This window comes from Sapajus apella, unplaced genomic scaffold (assembly GCF_009761245.1).
Source record: "Sapajus apella isolate SASKATOON/1434 unplaced genomic scaffold, GSC_monkey_1.0 scaffold44, whole genome shotgun sequence".
In the NCBI taxonomy this organism is placed as follows: Eukaryota; Metazoa; Chordata; class Mammalia; order Primates; family Cebidae; genus Sapajus; species Sapajus apella.
Window position 1 is genome coordinate 12,184,671 of NW_022436984.1, and position 19,030 is coordinate 12,203,700.

The following is a 19,030-nucleotide window of genomic DNA, read 5'->3' on the forward strand; positions in this document are numbered from 1 at the left end:
ACATTCAGGTTTCAGGGTCTTTGAATACAGTCTGATAACATAGCTATCTTCCTGCATAGTTGTCTAATAACAAAATGGCATAGCCCAATGCCTCTTGCACTTTAGTAAGCATTAGAATCAGCTGCAGGGCTTTTCAAAACAGATTGCTAGATTCTGATTCAGTAATTCTAGTTGGGACCCAGGAATTTGTGTTTTCAACAAACTCCCAGATACTGATGTTACCATTCCCAGACCATACTTGCAGAAGCAGTTCAGAAACTTTGGGGAACCAAAAGTCCTTCCCTCATGGCTCAAAGTTCCATGATCCTGAAAGCAAAATTTAGCACACATAGTCTTTCTCCTTGTGACTAAGACTCTCCTGTTCAAACCCTAGGATGTCTTCAGAAAGCAAATAGAAGGGAAATATGAACAAACTGAAGTCAGCATGGAAATGATTCTGACAAGATGAGGAAGGCCTTTGAAAATGAAGAAGCCAGCTGGGTGCTGTGGCTCATGCCTGTAATCCCAGCATTTTGGGAGGCTGGCAGGCAGATCACTTGAGACCAGGATTCATGACCAGCCTGGGTAACATGGTGAAACCCCCTCTCTACTAAAAAAAATGTTGGCTGGGTGCAGTGGCGTCCACCTATAATCCCAGCTATTCAGGAGGGTAAGGCATGAGAATCGCTTTAACCTGGAAGGTGGAGGTTGCAGTGAGCTGAGATTGTATGCACTCCAGCCTGGGTGACAGAATAAGACTTCATCTAAATGAATGAATGAATGAATGAATGAATGAATGCCTGCCATGTAGGAAATTATCCACAGTGTCGATTGGACTAAATAAATAAATAAATAAATGCCATGTAGGAAATTATCTACAGCGTCGATTGGACTTGATCTTGGCTCAGGGACCAGGCCTGATGCTTTGATATTGGTAGATTTATTTGCCATCGGACTAATGAGCTGGGGACATTAACTGTTTCCTGGCAACTGAGTCCTATGATTGTGTAAAGAATTTGCCTGCAAACAAGACATGAGTGCTTGAAAGGGTAAGTGATCCGGATCTGCCATAGAAACCTTCCTGCTTAGGAAGTTTCCCTAGCTAGCTCCTCAGCTAAGATTCTCCCAGGAGTTTGACTCACCTGTTTGTTTCCTCCTTGGGGCTGTCAGCATCTGTGATTCCAGACTCCCCAGAGGGAGATTCCTCCCCAAAGCTGGTTCTATTTGCCGCCAGCTCTGGGCGGTAGCCAGGGCAGTCTTTGAACACATTATCAAGAATACTTTTTAAAGTAGAAGAGAGTTTGACTTCTGTGTATTTTTGGTCTCCTTGGAAGCAAAGGTTTAATCTTTGCACTGATTTCTCACCATCCCCTTTTCATCTGATTTCCTAAATCCACTTTTTTCTTCTAAACATACTGAAGTGGATTTTTCCATGCACTGAGTTTTTTTTTTTTTTAGAGTGACATTTAAAACATTCACAATCATTTTAATTTGCTGAGAATTGATGAAAATTTCACAGTGCTTTTTGTTTTAAGAGGCAAGGTCTTGCTCTGTTACCTAGGCTGGAGTGCAGTGTTGAGATTATAGTTCACTGCAGCCTCAGACTCCTGGCCTCAAGTGGTACTCCCATCTCAGCCTCCTGAGTAACTAGTACTACAGGCACACACCACCCATGCAGCTAATTTTTTTTTCTTGGAGATGGAGTCTCGTTCTGTTTTCCAGGCTGGAGTGCAGTGGCACCATCTAGGCTCACTGCAATCTCTGCCTTCCAGGTTGAAGTGATTCTCCTGCCTCAGCCTCCTGAGTACTGGGAACTACAAGCATGTACCACCACACCCAGCTGATTTTTTGTATTTTTTTTAGTAGAGACGGGGTTTCACCAAGTTGGCCAGGGTGGTCTGAAACTCCTGACTTCAAGTGATCCACCCACCTCAGCCTCCTAAAATTTTGGGATTACAGGCATGAACCACTGCACCTGGGCCCTATTAAGTGTATTTTTCAAGCAAAAATAAAATTATTCCAGTACCCATACATGTTTTTCGCTGTTGCATATTATTTTTCAATCCTTTAAAAACTTTTAGGTAATTGTAATCAATATATATACTTTTTCTTTGTTTCTATAGTGCGTGTGTATATATATACGTATATACATGTATACATATATATATTATTGTTTTTTTTGAGACAGAATTTTGCTCTTGTTGCCCAGGCTGGAGTGCAATGGCAAAATCTCAGCTTACTGCAGCCTCTGCCTCTTGGGTTCAAGCGATTCTCCAGCCTCAGCCTCCCAAGTAGCTGGGATTACAGGCATGCGCCACCATGCCTGGCTAATTTTGTATGTTTAGTAGAGACAGGGTTTCTCCATGTTGGTCAGGCTGGTTTCAAACTCCCGGCTCCAGATAATCCACCTGCCTTGCCCTCCCAAAGTACTGGGATTACAAGTGTGAGCCACAGTGCCCGGCCCATATTTTTTAAATAAAAAAAAGTGTGTTTTCTTAGACTTTACTGAGTTTTTAATTTTTTACTTTTTGATACAGGGTCTGGCTCTGTCACGGGTTGGAGTTCAATGGCAAAATCATAGGTCACTGTAGCCTTGATCTCCTAGGTTCAAGCAATCCTTCCGCCTCCAGGTGCAGGCCACCACATAGGCTTTTTCTTTCTTTCTTTTTTTTTTTTTAATTAAAGTGAAAGTCTGGCTGTGCTGCCCAGTCTGGTTTTAAACTTCTGGGCTCAAATAATCCTCCCTCTTTAGCTTCCGAAAGTGCTGGGATTATAGGCTTGAGGCACTAACCACACCCAGCCTGTGTTTTTGCTGATAGCAATTCTAGTTAGGTTGTGAAGCAGTATCTCCTGTGGTTTCATTTTGAATTTCCCTAGTGAGTTAGGATATTGAGCATCTTTTCATGAGCATATTAAACCATTTGTTTATCTTCCTTGGTGAAACGTTTATTCAGATATTTTGCCCCCTGACTTTTTTTTTTTTTTTTTTTTTTAATTCCAGGAAAGCACTCATTTTAAAAATAGGGTGTTTGTGTACTTGAGTTCTAATAGTTCTATATTTTAGAAACAAGTGCTTTAAAAGATAAATAATTTGCTGGGCTGGGAGCTGTGGCTCACACCTGTAATCCCAGCACTTTGGGAGGTTGAGGCAGGTGGATCATCTGAGGTTGGGAGTTCAAGACCAACCTGACCAACACGGAGAAACTCCATCTCTACCAAAAATACAAAATTAGCCAGGCATGGTGGCGCATGCCTGTAGTCCCAGCTACTCGGGAGGCTGAGGAACAAGAGTCACTTGAACCTGAGAGGCAGAGGTTGCAATGAGCTGAGACTGTGCCACTGCAGTCCAGCCTGGGTGACAGAGCAAGACTCTGGGGAGAGAGAGAAAGAGAGAGAGAAAAAGAGAGAGAGATTTAAGTAGCAAACATTAGAAGCATAAATGTGGAGGACATTTTTGCAACCCCAATATGGGCTTCAAACTAGCCAAGTAGCAAACATTAATAATAAACTAGACAATTGGCTTTCTTTTTAGCTAATCTGATTACATGCTTCAATTAATTGTCTTACTGTAAAAAAGGATGGTATAAATATTTATGAGCTAGAAGTAGTAGCAACAGCTAGAGTTTAAATGGGAAGGTGCACAGGTAAATTTCAGAGACAGAAGGGCACCTTTAACAGAAACGTTTCTAATTACTGATTGTTTTGCTCTTGTTTTTTTTTTCTTTTGAGACAGAGTTTCGCTCTTGTTACCCAGGCTGGAGTGCAATGGCGTGATCTCGGCTCACCGCAACCTCCGCCTCCTGGGTTCAGGCAATTCTCCTGCCTCAGCCTCCTGAATAGCTGGGATTACAGGCACGTGCCACCATGCCCAGCTAATTTTTTGTAGTTTTGGTAGAGACGGGGTTTCACCATGTTGACCAGGATGGTCTCGATCTCTTGACCTCGTGATCCACCCGCCTCGGCCTCCCAAAGTGCTGGGATTATAGGCGTGAGCCACCGCGCCAGGCCTGTTTTGCTCTTGTTCTATAATCAGTGGATTAGTTTCTTTGCCACGTGGGATAGTCCCTTGGTGCCCATCCTATAGCATGGTTTCTGATTTGTAAAGACATCTGTCCTCTAAGGAGCATAGCATGTCTTCGCCATTCTGTCTGGTAATCTTACTAATAATTAAGTCGTAAAATAAACTGATTTTTCCAGTTCACACTATAGGAGAAGCATTACTTACCCTAGAAACTAAAGTTCCTAATTAGGCTTCACTATACATTTAAACATTGTACAGTCGACCGGGCATGGTGGCTCACACCTGTAATGCCATCTCTTTGGGGGGCCAGGGTGGGTGGATCACGTGAAGTCAGGAGTTTGAGACCAGCCTGACCAACATGGTGAAACCCTGTCTCTACTAAAAATACAAAAATTAGCTGGGTGTGGTGGCAGGCACCTGTCATCCCAGCTACTCGATAGAATTGCTTGAACCCCAGAGGTGGAGGATGCAGTGGGCAGAGATCGTGCCATTGCACTCCAGCCTGGGTGACACAGTGAGACTCCTTCTCAAACAAACAAACAAAAAATTGTACATCATAACCCTCTGGAGTCATATACTTTAAAACAAAACCCTGTAGGGCTGAGGGCCCCACAGGGTCGTGGGGTAAGCCTTATGCTGTGCTGAGGCGCAGGATCCGAGAAATAAAGAGACAGGACACAGAAGTACAAAGAAAATGCAGCTGGGCTCGGGGGCCACACCACCTATAAGCGGAGTCAGGCGAGGCCCCGAATGTCCAGAAGCATGAGTATTTATTGTGTATAGGTTAGGGGGCAGGGCAGTGAGTGAAATCATCTTTAAGGATAGTGATAGGGTCCTGAGCAATAAAACATGGGGTCCACCCCCATTAGGTCACCTAGGCCAGGAGGTGGACAGTGCACAGCAAGGGGCCCGTTCCCAAGAAGGCAAGGGCCGTATGCAGTAAGGGGTCCACCCCCATTAGGTCACCGAGGCTTGAAGGTGGGCCGTGCAAAGTGAAGAGGGTGCAGTGTGCAATACTTCTATCTGTGGGCAAACTACTTCTAAGAAGATTTATAGGAGGGTGCTTTAAGTCACATAGCAGTGACAGAGCTGTCAAGGTTACCGCCACCTTCTGGCAGCTTCCAATGGGTTCTATGGGAAGATGGTTTTCAAGCAGCACAGTAGCAAGAGCTGATAAAGTTCACAGTGACCAAGGTGGATTGCCGGTCTGAGGGCAGCCTTTCACAAGACCTGGAGCAAGATCCTACAACTCCTTTATCAGGAGGAGTGGCTCTCGCCCCAAGCCTGCCATACAGCAGGTATCTTTACGATACTGAACGCTGCCGCCTGGGCCATGGATTCTTGTCCTGGTATAACTGTTTTTCCATAAATCATGCTCTGCACTGTATCTGCTCTAGGCATTCCTCCGATTATGAACTAAGATATAATTATAGGTATATACGTAGGGAAATATTCTTCAGGCACTCATTCTATCAACTATTATATGATTATATATAGCGGATTATACAAAGGGATTCTACAAACCCTGATTCTATAAACTAATATATGATTATGTAAAGGATTATAAAAAAGGAAATAGCTGAGTAGTAACACTATAAAGTGAGATATTCCTCAAGCCCTAACTGTGCCAGGGTTCTGCTTAGCTCTCATTCCTAAAAACGCAAACGCTGTTTGTGTTTTAGCATATTGGCCAAAGTCGAGTAGGTTGGACTTTGTTCAAAGATAAGGCAACAGGGTGTGTGTGTGCATGTGTGTGTTTTAAACATTTTAATGTGGGCCTAAGTGTGACAACTTGAATTTTGCTGTGCAGAGGTTTAGCAGTAGTAGCATTCATGTACAACTCATGTCTTCATATTTTCGAAATGAGTGATTCTGACCGAGCATGGTGGCTCACACCTATAATCCCAGCACTTTGGGAGGCTGAGGCAGGTGGATCACCTGAGGTCAGGAGTTTGAGACCAGCCTGACCAACATGGTGAAACCCCATCTCTCCTATGGTGGCTTATGGTGGGTGCCTGTAATCCCAGCTACTTGGGAGGCTAAGGCAGGAGAACTGCTTAACCCTGGGAGTCAGAGGTTGCAGTGAGCTGAGATCATGCCATTGCTCTCCAGCCTGGGCGACAAGAATGAGACTCCATCAGAAAAACAAAAACAAAACAAAACAAAGTGATTTTTTTGGTAAAAAGCCAAAACAAAATTTAATGGTAGAACATGTTTTGAAAGTAAAGATATCCCTATTCATCTGTGCCTATTCTCATTTGTACATACAATTTCTTCAAATTCAGCCGGGCATGGTGGCTCACGCTTGTAATCCTAGCACTTTGGGAGGATGAGGTGGGTGGATCACCTGAGGTCAGGAGTTTAAGACCAGCCTGGGCATCATGGTGAAACCCTATCTTTATAAAAACAAAAACAAAAAAAATTTCTTCAAATTCTTAAGTACTCACAATTCTTGATAACAACACAATGTACACACAAGCTCTTATTCACACAGTGTATCTTTATTAGAGTTGATTTGGCAGAGATTTTCACTTTTTTTTTTTTTTTTTTTTTTGAGACAGTCTTGCTCTATCACCTAGGCTAGAGTGCAGTGGCACTATCTCTGCTCACTGCAAGCTCTGCCTCCCGGGTTCAAGTGATTCTCCTGCCTCAGCCTCCTGAGTAGCTGTGATTACAGGCATGTGCCACGACACCTGGCTAATTTTTTTATATTTTTGTAGAGATGAAGTTTCACCATGTTGGCCAGGCTGGTCTTGAACTCCTGACCTCAGGTTATCCACCTGCCTCAGCTTCCCAACGTGTTGGGCTAACAGGCATGAGCCACTGTGCCCAGCTGAGATTTTCACTTTCTGTAGTACAAAATGTATTTTCATTTTCAGAGATGTCTATGGGCATAATTTACACCTAATAACTCTTAGACTTTGTTAGTGATTACTTACCTCATTTTGTTTAAAGCAGGGTTTTCTTTACCTTGGCCATTTGACATTTTGGACTCAATAATTTTGTGTTTGGGTATCCTGTGGCTTGTGGGATTTTTAGTAGCATCCCTGGCCTCTAAGCACTAGATGCCAGTAGCACCTCCCACCCCACAAGCTGTGAAAACCAACAATATCTTTGGACATTGCCAAATGTTCCCTGCCCCCTCAAAACTGTCCCCATTTGAAAACCATTAGTTTAAAACAAATAAAAACTACATTGAGCCGGGTACAGAGGCTCAAGCCTGGAATTCCAGTACTTTGGGAGACAGAGGTGGGTGGATTGCTTGAGCCCAGGAGCTGACCAGCCTAGGCAATGGCAAAACCTTGTCTCTACTAAAAGTAAAAAAAAAAAAAAAAAAAAAAAATTCCTGGGAAGAGGAAAAAAAAATTTTTAAATTAGCCCGGCATGATGGTGGATGCCTGTAATCCCAGTTACTCAAGAGGCTGAGGTGGGAGGATCACTTGAGCCTGAGAGGCAGAGATCGCACCACTGCACTCCAGCCTGGCCTACAGAGCAAGACCCTGTCTCAAAAAATAAAAACACAAAGAAACCCCGACATTGTTCCTGGGTGAGGAAATTTCTTTATAGTCTTTGCACAGGATAGGGCCCCATATTTGTTAATCTCTATGGACAGATAAAGTCTTATTTGAAAGGCTAACATTGTTGTTAAAATATATTTGAAACTCAAGGATAGACCAGCCTGGGCAACATTGTGAAACCCTGACTCTACAAAAAGTACAAAAAATTAGCTGGCCATGGTGGCATGTGCCTATAGTCCTAGCTACTCTGGAAGCTGAGGCAGGAGGATCCCCTGAGCCCAGGGAGGTTGAGGCTGCAGTGAGCAGTGATCATGCCACTGTACTCCAGTGGCATTGGAGTGAGACTCTATCTCAAAAAAAATAAAATAAAATTTAAAAAAGGCTGGGTGCAGTGGCTAATGCCTGTAATCCCAGCACTTTGAGAGGCTGAGGTGGGTGGATCACAAGGTCAGGAGTTCGAGACCAGCCTGACCAACATGGTGAAACCCTGTCTCTACTAAAAATACAAAAAGTAGCTGGGTATGGTGGTGCACACCTGTAATCCCAGCTACTGAGAAGGCTGAGGTAGGAGAATTGTTTGAACCCAGGAGGCAGAGGTTGCAGTGAGCTGATATCACACCTCTGCACTCCAGCCTGGGTGACAGAGCAAGACTCCATCTCAAAACAAACAAACAAACAAAAAAAAAAAACAAAAAACAAAAAACCCAAGGATGGAATGAAGCAAAACTTACTCAAAGTGGAATCTCAGGATATAAATGAATCTTCTTGGCTGCTATCCTGTCTTTTATTATTACTTTCTTTATGTCCACCTGGAGGTTCATTGTCTTTTTTTTTTTTTTGAGATGGAATTTCACTCTTGTTGCCCAGGCTAGAGTGCAATGGTACAATCTTTGCTCACTGCAACTTCCACTTCCCAGGTTCAAGCGATTCTCCTGCCTTAGTCTCCCAAGTAGCTGGGATTACAGGCATGCGCCACCATGCCCGGTTAATTTTCTATTTTTAATAAAGATAGGGTTTTACCGTGTTGGTCAGGCTGGTCTCAAATTTCCGACCTCAGATGATCCACCGGTCTCGGGCTCCCAAAGTGCTGGGATTATAGGCGTGAGCCACCGCACCCGGCCTCATTGTCCTTTATTACCATAGAAGAAAACCAGACATGGGTGATCTCTATAGTATAAATTGATTCAACATAGAAGGAAAAATGACTCCTTCAGGCCATTTTCAGTAAAACCTAGGATGGAGGAGGTAGCAGTTACTGCATTTTCTGAATAAGGGAACAATTAAAAAAACCTCACTGAAGTGCTCTTGCTGAAAATGTTTATTAAATAATTACATGTTATTATACCTGACTTCTCAATGAGGTGTTTGCAGCAAATCAGGGATCACTTTAAACATTGATTTTCATTGCTGGTGGTTATGAGATTGGACTGAATTTCCAAGCCCATCCTGTAGAAGTTGCTTTTCTAAACAATGTCTCATAATGGTTTTTGTTGCTATTTCTCTCCTAAAAAATTCGAAGAGGTGAAAAAATCTAGGTGACTGGATTCTAAGTCCCTTATCATTGCTATCTCAGTTGGGGCCCTGTGTCCTGGTTTATTTCATCAATTAGCCAGGTATGAACTGACTCAGGAGCAGCCCCGGGGCTAGCCTAGATGGGGCAAAGAGGCTGAACGATCTGGGGGAACAGGTTGTTCATGTTTGGGTTGCTGCCCTGTATCTTTATTGTTTGGTTGGCTGTTTGGGATGGGATCTAGATATCAAAGTCCCAGCTACTTGGGAGGCTAGAATCCTGTGGCAGGATCGAAGCTTACTGCAGCTTCGACCTCTCTAGGCTCCAGGTGATCCTCCTGCCTCAGCCTCCTAAGTAGCTGGGACTATAGGCGCATGCTACCATGCCTGGCTAATTTTCTTTTTTTTTGTTTTGTTTTGTATCTTTTGTAGAGACAGGGTCTCCTTATGTTATCCAGGCTGGTCTCAGACTTCTGGGTTCAAGCAATCCCCTGCCTTGGCCTCCCAAAGTGCTGGGATTACAGGCATGAGCCACCATGCCTGGCTGTCCTGTATTTTTATGAAACTTGATTCCTCTAATTCCTGAGGGTTCATGAATGACAGGGCATGAGTGATTCTCCTAAAGAACTCCCTTTTTCTGCTCTTTGATAAAACAAATTACTAAAACATGTAAGATTTGAAAGCCCCTTAGGTATAAGTGATTGGCTATAAATCCCATCTAAGACCAATCTCCTTGATAAATAATTTTAGAGGTGATGACTTAGAAATGGCAAAAAGTCTCTCCATGTTAATGATTCATCATGGTTAACTGTTCATATAGTAATTCCATAGCTTTACATCTATGGGACCAAAAGACATGGGAGAAGCCTATCACTCTGGAACAATCTGAAACTATTGCTCTGACAACAAACTGAATGATTTGTTTCTATGTTGTTTCCATTTAGGGCACCTCTGTACTATGATCACGCAAATATTGACTGACACAGATTTGTGACCAAGATCTAACTTCTGAAAACAACAACTAGCCTTGTATTTATTAACTAGCTAAGTATTTTAAGCAAACTTTCTCCCTGCAAGTGGGGGAAAATAAGCCGGAGGAATTATGCTTAATTCCCGCGTGATTTAGGAGGAAAACGCCAGCCTCTGCCTAGGCTTGTTCAAGCGTAATAATGGCAGCGTGAGCATATCCTGTTGCCTTCAGGAATCCATTATTTATGTGGCAACTGAATGACACCCGTAAGACACCCTCAATAGTGTGAAGCCCGAGTTCACCTGCTATGGGCCTTGCAATTGAGAAAACACAGCACAGATTAGAGTCCCCACAGAGCCAGCCTGGGCTGCATCTGGAAAATCACATCCTCTCTTAATGCCTTACATTTGCTATATTTTAATTTTACAAAGTACTTTCACAAGATTTTTTTTTTTTTTGGTGAGATAGAGTCTTGCTCTGTCGCCTGGGCTGGAGGGCAGTGGCATGATCTTGGCTCACTGCAATCTCTGCCTCCAGGGTTCAAGTGATTCTCCTGCCTCAGCCTCCCAAGTAGCCGGGATTACAGGCACGAGCTACCACGCCCAGCCCACAATATCTTATTTTATGATAATCTCTTAGGAACATGTTCAAACCATTCCCTAGAAAGGAAAAGGAACTAACATTTACCATATGCCTACAGATCCACGTCCTGGGCTTAGATTTTTATCTAAATTAAGCTGCTCAGATAATATTAAATAGAAGGAGGATAAAGATCAAAGTTCATTACTTGCCAGGGAGTTTGAGTGGTAATAATCTGATATGGAACTCCAGGAGGAAGACAAAGCTCATGCCTTGTTATCCTATGACCCCTTCTAGCAGAATGCTTAGCTAATCTCACTTCTTAAGATCTTCCCAATTAGTCACAGTAAAATAGAAGAGCAGATTTGTTTCACGGCAAGTATTTTATCAATGCTGTTCCCTTGCTAGATTCCAATAGAAGTAAAACAATTTATTTTTATTTATTTATTTAGAGACGGAGTCTTGCTTTGTAGCCCAGGCTGGGGTGCAGTGGTGCAATCTTGGCTCGTCACAACCTCCGCCTCCTGGGTCCTGGTTCAAGCAATTCTCCTGCCTCAGCCTCCTGAGTAGCTGGGATTATAGGCATGCCCCACTATGACTAGCTAATTTTTGTATTTTTAGTAGAGACAGTCTTTCACCATGTTGGCCACGCTGGTCTTGAACTCCCGACCTCCTGATCCGCCTGACTTGGCATCCGAAAGTTCTGGGATTACAGGTGTAAGCCACTGAACCGGAACTTATTTTTACTTTATTTTTGAGATGAAGTTTCGCCCTGTTGCCAGGGCTGGAGTGCAATGGCATGGTGCAATCTCAGCTCACTGCAACCTCCACATCCTGGTTTCAAGTTATTCTCCTGCCTCAGGCCTCAGCCACCCCCGCCCTCCCCGCCCGCAGAGTAGCTGGGATTACAGTCTCGAGCCATTACGCCCAGCTAATTTTTTTGTGTCTTTAGTAGAGATGGGGTTTCACCATGTTGGCCAGGTTAGTCTCGAACTCCTGACCTCATGATCCACCCACCTTGGCCTCCCAAAGTGCTGGGATTACAGGCATGAGCCCCCACACCTGGCCAGTAAAACAAATATTTAAGAAATTATTTACCAAGCTCTCCATAAATTACATTAAATGCTGACCATCTTGTTGGGGGTTATAAATCCTTGAAATACTATAGTGCATTCTGATTTGTCTTTCTTTTTTTCTTTTTTTGGTTTTGTTTTGTTTTCTTTTTTTGACACAGAGTTTCATTCTTGTTGTCCAGGATGGAGTGCAATGGTGTGATTGATCTTGGCTCACTGCAACTTCGGCCTCCCTTTTCAAGTGATTCTCCTGCCTCAGCCTTCCAAATAGCTTGGGATTACAGGTATGCACTACCACACCCGGCTAATTTTGTAGTTTTTGTAGAGACGGGGTTTCACCATGTTGGTCAGGCTGGTCTTGAACTCCTGACCTTGTGATCCACCTGCCTCGGCCTCCCAAAGTGCTGGGATTACAGGCGTGAGCCACTGCGCCCAGGCTGCATTCTGATCTTTCATCGTAAAGAAGTAATTTTATTTCATTTTTTATTTTATTATTTTACGCTGAGTTTAAGAAGTTTAGTCTTTGGGGTGAGGATTTTCTTACTTAATGCCTTATGTCAAGTACTGAGACCAGCTCAGCCATAGAGACCCCCACCCAGGCAGTGCTGAAGGAACTGAGAAGCAGACACTCAGAACAGCAAAGTGGGTCTATCCAGGGGGCCAACAGCCTTCGGAGCTGAGAGCCTCAGGGGTTGAAAGCATTCCGGGCTGAGGGCCTCCAGCTGATTCTGACCCACGCGTTTATTCTCTCTGAACAGGTGATTATTATTAATAACAAATGTTCAGTATTTTCTCATAACACAAAAATATACCAAGTAGGCAGCTAGTGCACACTTACCACTGATCACAGATAAACTAAAAAGTATTCTCCATGAGGGAGCCACAAGGGCAGGGTCAGATGTCCTGCACTTAAAGCATTGTTTTAGCTGGTGTATGGTATTTATATATTGTCCCACCACTGTAGAATGCCCCAAATAGTTTTCTACTTGGGGCGGGGGTGGTGGCTAGGTTTTCCTTGCCATCGTTCTTCTCAGCAAACAATATATTCTATCATGCACTCACCATTTCTCAGCAATCACACACCTAGCATTTCTCAACAGTCAAGGCATCTCAATCTTTTTCACATTCTGGCAAATCTATACCATGACAGTTTTTGTGCATCTATATGTGGTTGGAAGTGACCATCCAAGAGCTGACTTCCCCAATTTCACTGGGTGGAAAGTTTTGCTGTTAATTATCTCCCATCTGAGTGCTGTGGGGCAAACTTGTGTTAAAAGCTGCAGGTCCACTCAGGCTGATGGCTCTGGCTAGGGTGGCATGAGTACCACAATAACACCAAAAGCGAAAACTGATTCTTAAAAGCTTTTTTAGGCTGAGCGTGATGGCTCATGCCTATAATCCCAGCATTTTGGGAGGCTGAGGCAGGTGGATCACCTGAGGTCAGGAGCTCGAAACCAGCCAGGCCAACATGGTGAAACTCCATCTTTACTAAATTATACAAAATTAACCAGGCATGATGGTGCATGCCTGTAGTCCTGACTACTCGGGAGGCTAAGGCAGGAGAATCGCTTGAACCTGGGAGGTTGCAGTGAGCCAAGAATGCGCCACTGCACTCCAGCCTGGGCAACAAGAGTGAAATTCCATCTCAAAAAACAAACAAACAAAAAACTCAATGCAGTGGCTTACACCTGTAATCCCAGCACTTTGGGAGGCCAAAATGGGTGGATCACCTGAGGTCAGGAGTTCCAGGCCAGCCTTTGTCTCTACTAAAAATACAAAATATAAAATTAGCTGGGTGTGGTGGCTCATGCCAGTAATCCCAGCTACTCTGGAGGCTGAGGCAGGAGAATAGCTTGAACCCAGGAGGCGGAGGTTGTGGCGAGCCAAGATTGTGCCACTGCACTCCAGCCTGGGCAACAAGAATGAAACTCCGTCTCAAAAAACAAAAAAAAAAAAAAAAAGGAAAAATTTTTTAGAGGCTTAATGCAGTTTTCTCCTTCATTTCTTCTAAAGGTCTCAGCCTAATCAGTTCTGTAATAGGAGCCTTGTTTCAACAGCAAGTCAGAATTTGGATTCTGTGGGTGCTTGCATATGTATGTTTTTTATTTAAAGCGATGACATGAATCGATGCCTTTTAAAAATACTGCTTAGAGTCTAAGCTCTTCAAGTGCACCGGAGCTTAAATATACTTGATAATGATCATTTTGGGTAGCACAGGAGACTTCCTGAAAACTTAACTAAAATAATGCCTTGAAAAGTGAACACTAGGCCGGGCGCGGTGGCTCAAGCCTGTAATCCCAGCACTTTGGGAGGCCGAGGTGGGTGGATCACGAGGTCAAGAGATCGAGACCATCCTGGTCAACATGGTGAAACCCCGTCTCTACTAAAAATACAAAAAACATTAGCTGGGCATGGTGGCGCGTGCCTGTAATCCCAGCTACTCAGGAGGTTGAGGCAGGAGAATTGCCTGAACCCAGGAGGCGGAGGTTGCGGTGAGCCGAGATCGCGCCATTGCACTCCAGCCTGGGTAACAAAAGAGAAAACCCTGCTCGAGAATTCAACTCAAAAAAAAAAAAAGAAAAGCGAACACTAATTTTCACTGATTTCAGTGAGATAGTTTTGATTTAGTTTGAATTCTATCCATAGTATGGAACCTACAGTGACCCTGTCCTGAGGTCTATTTTTTTTTTTTTGAGTTGAATTCTCTCACTCTGTTGCCCATGCTGGAGTGCAATGGTGCAATCTCGGCTCACTGTAATGCCTCCCTCCCAGGTTCAAGCGATTCTCTCACCTCAGCCTCCCAAGTAGCTGGGACTACAGGTGGCTGTCACCACGCCCAGCTAATTTTTGTATTTTTAATAGAGATGGGGTTTCACCATGTTGCCCAAGCTTGTCTTGAACTCCTGACCTCAAGTGATTGGCCTGCCTCGGCCTCCCAAAGTGCTGGGATTACAGGCATGAGCCATCTCGCTGAGCTCACAAATATTTTTTCTACTCGGCAATTTGGGATCCTTCCTGGCCACACTGATAGATGTCCAGGGAAAATGTAAACCCCCTAATATTGTTTTCAAAATGCTAGTGCCCCATTAACCTAAGTGGAGGTTGAAAATAAGCAATTTTGGTCGGGCACGGTGGCTCACACCTGTAATCCCAACACTTTGGGAGGCCAAGGCAGGTGGATCGCCTGAGGTCAGGAGTTTGAGACCAGCCTGGCCAACATAGTGAAACCCTACCTCTACTAAAAATACAAAATATTAGCTGGGCATGGTGGTGGATGCCATAATCCCAGCTACTCAGGAGAATTTTAATAATATTCCTGAAGCAGAGTTGGCATGGATGCGATCAAAATGGTTGCCAGGAGGCTAAGGCAGGAGAATTGCTTGAACTCAGGAGGTGGAGGTTGCAGTGAGCACACCACTGCACTCCAGTGTAGGTGACAGAGCAAGACTGTCTCAAAAAAAAAAAAAAGGAAAAAAAGAAAAGAAACAATTTCATGGAAAGCATTGTAATGGCTATAAATCAGATGGCAACTATTTTGATCGCATCCATGCCAACTCTGCTTCAGGGATATTATTAAAATTCTCCTTCGGTAATGAGAAACATGGCCACTTCATCCGGGTGAGTTCATAAGAGAGAGGAAAGATTCCTAAACGTAGAACTTTGAGAATGAAGACATCCAGATTGTTCTTCTTTTAAGAATAGGAGTGTTATTGATAAGACCGGCTTGCATTTTAATACCCAAAGAGAACTCATTCAATTGTTTTTTTTTAAGTTGGCCTTTAATGAGTAAAAGCAAAAATCCCTCACAAGTCAAGTTTATTTAGTACCCAATAGCCTAAAAATGAAATTTTAATTTTTCTTGTTCACGTAATATTTTTTCCCCTTCTCTGTTCTGACTTCTCTCAGTTGAGCCTTGATAACAGGAAAAGAAAAAAAAAAAGGCTTATTTCTCCTCATGCCCCGTCTCACCCCAGTAAAAAGTAGGAGAAAAAGAATACACAGATTAAAACAGAATTGTATTATACATTCACTTTTGTGTTATCAGGTGAACTTAATTCACTCTAGAACAGTCACTAGAATAGACAGGCAAGCTGGGTTTTAGGCTCTCACCTTTGACACTCCAAATTGTGCTGGGAGTGGCCAAGTCTTTGTTAAGGTATGTGCTGCCTCAGCTGCCTTGGACTGCAGGCCCTGGGTTCCTCCACCAGGGCCAGCCCCAACAGGTCTTTAGTTCGAGGTAGAGGTTCTGCTGTTATTTCCCAGGGGAGCTAGAAGCGGGTGAGCAGCAAGCACTCTCTAAGACTGCTCTTTATTGTGTGGTAACAAGTTTCACAATCGTGCTGATGATCCGGGATCCTCGAGGACATGTACACAGATCGATGTTTGGGTTTTTAATTTTATCCTGGAGAAGCTGATCAAGTTCACAACGAAGCTCCTTTACCAATTCAGCCACCTAAAACGAAAGCTACAATATAAGCAGTGCTTGGAGCAACAGCCCGGATAGGTTACTGGAGGGAAATATTCCAGTTATGATCACCATTATTTAGATTTCTGGTACTAATTGTAAACTCCATTAGGAGCAAAAAACCTAAACATATTTTTATTTTGTAATAAACTAAATGACGTCCATTATAAAAAAGTGCCTGTATCACATCTCATCTAATGGCCAAGATGGTGAAACCCCATCTCTACTAAAAGTACAAAAATTAAGCCGGGTGTGGTGGTGGGTGCCTGTAATCCCAGCTACTCAGGAGGGTGAGGCAGGAGAATTACTTGAACTCGGGAGGTGGAGGTTGCAGTGAGCCGAGATGGTGCCATTGCACTTCCAGCCTGGGTAACAAGAGCGAGACTCCGTCTCAAAAAAAAAAGGGTTCAGGCCTGGCGCAGTGGCTCACGCCTATAATCCCAGCACTCTGGGAGGCTAAGGTGGGTGGATTATGAGGTCAGGAGTTCCAGACCAGCCTGGTCAACATGCTGAAATCCTGTCTCTAATAAAAATACAAAAATTAGCCGGTTGTGGTGGCACACGCCTGTAATACCAGTTACTCAGGAGGCTGAGGCAGGAGAATTGCTTGAAGCCAGGAGGTGGAGGTTGCGGTGAGCTGAGATCATGCCATTGTACTCCAGCCTCGGTGAAACAGTGGGACTCTATCCCGCCCCCACCCCCCTGCCACCAAAAGAAGAAAAGATTCAGTCTGGAAGTATGGCTTTTATATAGTGTTTTCCATTTTAAAGTTTGATAGATTTTTATGATTTATCCCATGAGGAGAAGAAGGAAAATGGGTAATTAAAAGTGGTAGATAGTCCGGGTGCAGTAGCTCACACCTGTAATTCCAGCACTTTGGGAGGGTGAGGCGGGCCGATCACCTGAGGTCAGGAGTTCGAAACCAGCCTGGTCAACATGGAGAAACCCAGTCTGTACTAAAAATACAAAATAAGCCAGGCATGGTGGTGCATGCCTGTAATCCCAGGTACTTGGGAGACTGAGACAGGAGAATCACTTGAACTCAGTTGCGGTGAGCTGAGATCATGCCATTGCACTCCACTTTGGGCAACGAGAGTGAAACTCCACCTCAAAAAAAAAAAAAAAAAATCTCTGTAGCTTTGGGATACACTGTATGCTTTTATAACTTTTTGCTTATGGTGATGTCTTGGCACTGTAGACATCTTCCCAACATCTGTTTTGTCCCTTCCCCACTGTATGGAAACCATGCAGTTTGGACCCTGCTCTAACTCAGGTTCACACTATGAGTCTTGCCTGGGTGAATGGCTCAGGTACTCCAAGTCTTCAAGTTCAGGACATCCCTTTGGTCACAGGAATCGGTTCAGGAGGGGAGCTTTGGTTAAGCCTGTAGGCAACAAAGTTTCTGGCTGTTCTTCTGGACAGTATGCTGCACATATGTGATGCCAGGAAGCTATTGCAGCCATTTCGATACCACTAGGTTAGCCACGTTTTTGTCACCACTGAACTGCTAAATCAAACCAACCTGCCTGGCCCTCTTGACCTGCACTGTCCGGTAAGGTAGCCACTAGTCACAAGTGGCTTATCTAATGTCTACATGAAATGTGGCCAGTCCAAACTGTGATGTGCTGTGAATATAAAATATATATCATATGTTGAAGACAATATGAAAAGGTAACATAAACTCAATAATTTTTATATTGATTACATGTAAAACATTTTGGATACATTAGGTTAAATAAAATATATTGATTAATTTCATCTATTTCTTTTTACTTTTAAAAATGTGGCTACTAGAACAATTAAAATTACATATGTGGGTCACATTATATTTCTGTTCGACACCGCTGCTCTAGACTTTACAGTTAAATATGCCAATCCATTTTTTAAATGTTTGAGTTGGTATATCTCCTTGTAACAGAATTCTAACAGATGCAGATGTTAAAATGAATATGTATTTATTTATTTAGGACAGAGTCTCGCTCTGTCACACAGGCTGGAGTGCAGTGGTACAATCATGGCTCACTGAAGCCTTGACCTCTTGAGTTCAATCCTCCCACTTCAGCCTCTGGCAGCTGGGATTACAGGTGTGTGCCACTGTGCCCAGCCTGAAGTTTTATCTCCCTCTCTCTCTCTCTCTCTCTCTATCTATCTGTCTGTCTATTTTTTTGAGATGGAGTCTCGTTCTGTCACCTAGGCTGAAGTGTAGGGGTGCGATCTCGGCTCACTGCAACCTCTGCCTCCTGGGTTCAAGCGATTCTCCTGTCTCAGCCTCCTGAGTAGCTGGGATTACAGGTGCCTGCCATGTGATGCCTGGCTAATTTTTTTGTATTTTTATGTATATGCGTGTGTGTGTGTGTGTGTGTGTGTGTATATATATATATATGTTTTTTTTTTTTTTTGAGATGGAGTTTCACTCTAGTCACTCAGGCTGTAGTGCAATGGTGTGATCTCACCTCACTGCAACCTCTGTCTCCTGGGCTCAAGAGATTCTCCTGCTTCAGCTTCCCAAATAGGTGAGATTACAGGTGCCCGCCACCACACCTGGATAATTTTTTTTGTATTTTTAGTAGAGACGGGGTTGCACCATGTTGGCCAGGCTGGTCTCAAACTCCTGACCTCAGGTGATCTGCCTGCCTCAGCCTCCCAAAGTGCTGGGATTACAGGCATGAGCCACCACATCCCGCTGAAGTTTTATTTCCTAAACATGTACTCCCCATGAAATGTTTTTCACAGCGATTCCATATAGTAAATAAGTGAGACCTGAGAATAAAGGAAGAATTCAGACCTATTGTCTTTTTTTTTCAAAATGGTAGTGGTGGAATCAGGGTGTTTTTTACTTATTTATTTTTGTTTATCTGTATGGTCTGACTTCTTTTTGGTGAATATCTATTATTTATACAATAGTAAGGAATGTCC

General features: G+C 43.6%; 1 protein-coding gene across 4 annotated transcripts in view; it reads right to left on the minus strand.

The window, feature by feature from the left end:
* Positions 1-15,409: 15,409 nt before the first annotated feature.
* DHX57 (DExH-box helicase 57) overlaps positions 15,410-19,030 on the minus strand; it is a 77,998-nt gene continuing 74,377 nt past the window's right edge. For all 4 annotated transcript variants that reach the window (XM_032239367.1, XM_032239364.1, XM_032239366.1 and 1 more), the window contains exon 24: positions 15,410-16,102. In XM_032239367.1, the coding sequence (XP_032095258.1) occupies positions 15,959-16,102 (144 nt within the window). In that variant the 3' untranslated portion in view covers positions 15,410-15,958. The remainder of the gene's footprint in view (positions 16,103-19,030) is intronic.